The sequence below is a fragment of the Buteo buteo genome, chromosome Z (genome assembly GCF_964188355.1).
Source record: "Buteo buteo chromosome Z, bButBut1.hap1.1, whole genome shotgun sequence".
Taxonomy (NCBI): Eukaryota; Metazoa; Chordata; class Aves; order Accipitriformes; family Accipitridae; genus Buteo; species Buteo buteo.
Window position 1 is genome coordinate 23,702,795 of NC_134204.1, and position 6,000 is coordinate 23,708,794.

Sequence of the window (6,000 nt, forward strand, 5' to 3'; positions counted from 1 at the left end):
GAAGAGAGCCAAGTACTAAATGTCCTTTAGTAACACTGAAGGAAAGAAGTGCAGTACAGCAGAAAAGCTGCCTCCCCCATTACATGGGATGGGACAATGGTTAAACTGTAGGATGCTGTCATCTGGCCAGGGTAAAAATCAACCCTCTCCAGGAATGAGTCTGTGCTAAGATAGCTGGTTCTGATTTGCAGCACCGTCTTAATAAAAGAAGTTAAGAAAACTTTGTAGTTACTTCTTCTAAAGAAAGTCAACAATTTGCACCCCTAGATGCTTTAAACCCAGAATCATCAGTTTTGGCAAGCTATTTTATTAAAACTAGTTTTGAGCAAAAAAACCTAAGCTGCAAAACTATTTTTTTCTTTTGAATTGTGAATAGGAGAACTGACAACCTTTCATCCTTTAAATTTTGAAGAAGAAGTGTGTTTTAAAGATGTACGTCTCACTCGTTTAAAAGGAACTGTCAACAGGTGGTGATAAGCACAAGTTAGTAGGTTCCTGAAGACCAGAGATGAAGTTAGAGCTTTCATCACAGTGCCTGCAGGAGCAGGACTGGGAGCCAGCTCTCCACTGAACCCAGGAGCATGCAGAAGGGTCTAAAACCAAACAGGGGACAGTGTCGCACAACCTGTATTTGTGGAATACAGGTTGTGCCCTAACTCTGCACTTGGAAAATTATGCAAGTGCAAACTTTTGTTGGAGAAGCTTGAGTAAGATTACTGTAAATTCAAATAATTCATCCAGAAATAATTATTAAATACTTGCCATGTTCCTTAAAAAAGAAAAAAAATTGAATTAGTTTTGGAAAATAGTATTAAGTGTGATTTATGTTTTACATAGATGCAAAACAGGTCTACCTGTGAAGATGTGTGACTTGCAAAAAAATAACCTTAAGTTTACATCAGGAAAATATTTTTTAAAACCTCCACTGCACTCTGTTTATTTTGCTTTACCTTTGAGATGCTGCATCTGAAATTGATTCTGGGAATATCAAAAAGTTTCTTAATATTGGCTTGTTTTTAATCACAGCTGGGAAGACCTCAGTGGAAAGTTATGAATAGGAGTCAGAGACTATGACTTCTTTCAGCTCTTAGAGAGAAGTAAACATTGCTTAGTTTGAATCTACTGCATCTTATTTGCAAAATACCTGGGATGCAGTATGGCCTGACCCAAGAATTAGAGATTTATTTATTTTTAATTCCTATTAGCTGTATCCTGCAAGTATCCTGTGGCATTCTTTGAAGACCCTAGTTGAAGAAATAGCTAAATGTGACTACACTTCTACATACACTCACATAACACACTCTAAAACCACTCACCAAGGGATGAGTCCATCTCTTTAGGCCTATATTTTAATTCAGACTAGGAGAGTGTGTTTTGTTATGTGTTCTTTAAAAAATATTAAAATGCTCATCTTTAATAAGTGAGAAGAATATGACAAATGCAGAAAGCATGTTAACTAAAATAAATTACTTCAGTCCCTCCACTGTGAGACAATGTTTTTATAATTAAACTACAAATATGCAATCATGAGTCACTCTGGTGGTACATCATGTTATTCTGAATTGTAGATATGACTAAAAAAATTAAGTTTTGGTGTTAGTAGTGTGTACGGGGCTATAAACTACTGAAGTTTTATACACTGGAGACAACTCAAGTATTTCCATAGGACAAGGTAACAGGCATGCTGACAATGCTGTACAGTAAGAGATTTATGAAACCTATGTGTCAAAAAACAATTGTGATGAAAAGCCTCAATTTTTGTTTTTAAGATTTTTCTAAAGCATTCAAACAGATCCCATATAGTCTATAGCTTTGAATTTTGTCCAGTTTCTTTAATAGTATTATATCGTAATCTACAGTAACTGAGCTGGTTCTCCCTCCTTCCTTTTCTTAATGTATGGAGATTTGCACTAGAGCTCTTTAAAAATCTGTTTAATTCAGGACCTCTTACATGCTGCAAGAGACTGATAAAGCAATATTTCATTGGTCACAAAACTTTAATTTTGATACTGACTTGTTTTTCCTGGATTTTCGTCACAAAGCCCATAGACAAAGACATCTAATGCTATAAAGCTTGACATGCTTAGATTCTGTTCAGTATAGTTCTTACTACTTTAAGTTGTCCCATCAAAGTCAAAGATGGGTTTGCATTTGATTAATACAGAATCCAAACGTAAGTGGGGTTTTTGCCTAGGCATGTTTGTTTGCACTGAAAAATCTTTCAATTCCATTTTGGTTTTTTTGTTTATTGAACATATGAACGTTATACTTATTCTTTTGATTTGTAAGTAGCAGCTTTACTATGACTGTACACTCGAAAGTCTTGCTAACTTGTCAGTAGAGTACGTTTACAATCAGTCAACTTGTAAGCATTTGATTGTTGATTTTCTTCTCTTTTCTTCCCATCTCTCTTTAAGTAAACAATTTATCTTTTTGTTTAAGATTTTGTTTGTCCAAGCTAAAACTCATAGTTTTCTGACAGCTTCTATATTAATTCTCACCTCAGTGATACCTGCTAATAAGGCCATACTTGATAAGCTCCAGGCTTTCCTGCCACTGACTACAGCTAACTACTTTTGACTCCAGGATATCACAGAATGGTTTGGGTTGGAAGAGACCTTTAAAGGTCACCTAGTCCAAACCCCCTGCAATGAGCAGGACATCTTCAACTAGATCAGGTTGCTCAGAGCCCCATCCAGCCTGACCTTGAGTGTTGCCAGGGACAGGGCATCTACCACCTCTCTGGGCAACCTGTTCCAGTGTTTCACCACTCTCATTGTAAAAAATTTCTTCCTTATATCTACTCTAAATTTACCCTTTTTTACCTTAAAATCATTAACCCTTGTCCTATCGCTACAGGCCCTAGTAAAAAGTCTGTCCCTGTCTTTCTTATAAGCCCCCCTTTAAGTACTGAAAGGCCACAATAAGGTCTTCTTGGAGCCTTCCTTTCTCCGTGCTGAACAACCCCAACTCTCTCAGCCTTTCCTCACAGGAGAGGTGTTCCAGCCCTCCGATCATTTTTGTGGCCCTCCTCTGGACCCACTCCAACAGGTCCATGTCTGTCTTGTACTGAGGACCCCAGAGCTGGATGCAGTACTGCAGGTGGGGTCTCACCAGGGTGGAGTAGAGGGGCAGAATTACATCCTTCGACTGCTGGCCACGCTTCTTTTGATGCAGCCCAGGATACAGTTGGCTTTCTGGGCTGTGAGTGCACATTGCTGGCTCATGTCCAGCTTTTCATCCACCGGTACCCGCAAGTCCTTCTCTGCAGGGCTTCTCTTAATCCCTTCATCCCCCAGCCTGTATTGATACCAGGGGTTGCCCTGACCCAGGTGCAGGACCTTGCGCTTGGCCTTGTTGAACCATTTGAGGTTCACATGGGCCCACTTCTTGAGCTTGTAATGGTGATGTTTTCAGATTACTGGGAATGTGCTGAAATGGGGAAATACCTAATGGGGCAGGGGGGGAAGTTTCTAATCAGCAGTAGGGAAAACATTGGATTGAACAAAGCAGTAGTTTAGTCTGGTTGTTCAAAGAGTTAAAAAGCATGATCTGAACCAAGTTAAGGTGGAGCAGCAGGATGTGAAGCATTCCCCTTTTGGTCTGTGTACCTACTACAAGCGTTTTCCATAGAAGTTCTTCCACCCTTTTTTAAAACCCTAACGGCGAATGAAAGTCCAAAGTGATTAATAAGAAAACTTGAGAAACACTCCCTGTTCCTGGGAAAACTATTCAGTACATTTGGGAAGCTATGCTAAATAGAAAAAGACAAGACAAGAGAATTCAGTACATGAAATAAAATCCAGCAGAGCAAACTCTAGCTGTATTTTTCAAAATGGGATTTCACAAAAGTGGTTACCTTATAATATTAGGGTCTAATAAGAAAGAAAAAAACCAAACAAAAACAACAACAAAAAAACAGCACAACTTGGATTTTTTTTTTTGCTATGCACCAAAAAATAAGTCACAGTGCTAAAATCTTGCCATGTATGTCATAATTACAAATCAGAACTTTCTGTTCTTTCACTGAGTTTAAGATATGTTTTATTTTTGTAGGATGTCACATGTACTTCAGTTTGAAGACAGAAGCAGAAAGGTGAAAGATGCAAGCATGCAGGATGAAGACACTTTTGAGATCTACGATCCACGGAATCCTGTAACAAAGAGGAGAAGAGAAGAAAGCAAGAAGATAATGAGAGAAAAAAAGGAAAGGAGATAAAAAGAATGTAAAGCTAGCCAGAGCTGCCTTGAAAAGTGACTGTAATAAAGCATTGGCTGTTTTGTAAGCTGTAGTTCCTAAAAATATCACTGGACAAGTGTGAAAAGGAATCCCTCAAGAACCTGTCATGCAGTTTTGAAGCAGAGCTATCCTTTGTTTCTTAAGTTGTGCAGTCAAGTGCTGTCGGTGCATTCATTATCCAACCTCTCTAAAGGTTTTTAGAATTATGTGTTTAATAAAACAGCTGACTTTACTTTTGTCTGTACTTTAATTACGATAGTCACCGTCATTGTTTAATCAACATATGGTAATCAAAAAGTTTTCAACATAATGAGAATTTGTCTAAGAGTGAAATTAGAAGATAGAAACCCCATATGCAGGCTTTTAAAATTTTCTGAAAGTGTAATTTTACTTATTATTTTTTAAAAAGCATGTAAACAATACAGCAGTAAAGGCTGCCTGCCTGAACCACTCTGTTGCAGAATTAAGATGATGTGCTTGCACTTAGAGTGCTCCCAGCTTTCTTGAAACAAACTAAGTTTAATTTGAGAATTCGGATATTTTCTCCTTCTTTTCAAATACATATTCCAATACAGATCCCAGCTTGGGAAGCTGGCATAATACACAGGTTGAGGAATGTTATTTCACTATCTGTACCACATGAACAAAAAGAGAATCTATATGTTCCTTAGTGGTTGCTTAAACTGTTGCAGTACCAAAAACATCCCTCTTGTAGAATTTTTACTGTAAAGTAGCTGGTAATGAAGATTGGTTTGTTAATTAGTCCAGTACAGAAACAAAAATAATGTGATCAGTCTCATTAAACACATAACCCTGTTTTTAACAATTATTTTACCATCTAAAAATGAACAGCTCAAGTTTCCAGTCTATAGACTTTCCACAGATCTTTCCCCCCCATGTGCTAGTATTTTTATAGAAAAATGCAAATTTTCAGTGCTCCTTCATTACAGCATTTGTGATGCTGCAGAAGCATGGACTACCCGTATGTGCAATGGAAGAGTGAGCGCAAGTGAGCAAGGTCATTAAAAAGTGCAACCAGAGGAGTGTTTTGCTGATGCTGTTTTTAGAACAAGTTCAGTAAGGTATAGTGTCCTTATCAAGCTGCCACTGCCAGATTTCTTGCTAGGGTCTGAGGCGTGAGATACATAAACCTGCATCAGTGGTTAATATGGCCCAAATGTCAGAGGTTAGATTAATACAGACTATTGCTTTAATGTGCAGTGCAACCTTTGAGATAAGAAAGAAAGCTTGGAGGTGTGATGTGAGATCCTATATAAAGCTGTCATTATCCTCCTCTTAGGCTGAGTGAACTGTACTGTACCATGGTGTAAAGAAGTTAAGAGGGGTTACATTCTTAAACGTGGCCATTCATAAACTAGTGGGTCAAAGTTTTTCAATCATCAAGTCATTTTCTAGTCAGCCTGCTATTGGCAAAATCAAGAACAACTAATGTCACATGCTGTTACCACTATTCATTGCTTTCTTTGTGGAGAAAATTTTAAAACAGTCATTACAGGAAATAAGCATATCAAACCCCATTCTGATGGCGATGGGAGGAGAAAGAGAGAGTGAGTGTGTGCATGCCTGTTGGCAGAGGAGGTCAGTATGGGGAAAGTGAGGGCTAGTTCTAGAAAGAAACTTGAGCATCAATTCCAGGAGACAGCTCCTGCCCCTGTAACAGAAAAATGTTCTAATTACATATTTTTCCTGTAATCTAAAGTAGGGTACATGAGTCAATGAATGGGCAAGTTGACTAACAT

General features: G+C 38.1%; 1 protein-coding gene across 4 annotated transcripts in view; it reads left to right on the forward strand.

Moving 5' to 3' along the window:
* CWC27 (CWC27 spliceosome associated cyclophilin) overlaps nucleotides 1–4,472 on the forward strand; it is a 119,264-nt gene extending 114,792 nt beyond the window's left edge. For 2 of the 4 annotated variants that reach the window (XR_012649010.1, XR_012649012.1), the window contains exon 15: nucleotides 4,057–4,192. Coding sequence is in view for 1 of the 4 variants with exons in the window: in XM_075020751.1 (XP_074876852.1) it covers nucleotides 4,057–4,219 (163 nt within the window). In the remaining 3 variants the exon portion in view is untranslated. Of the gene's footprint in view, nucleotides 1–4,056 lie in introns of all 4 variants that reach the window. The other 2 variants (XR_012649009.1, XM_075020751.1) reach the window with 2 other exon arrangements.
* Nucleotides 4,473–6,000: the final 1,528 nt, after the last annotated feature.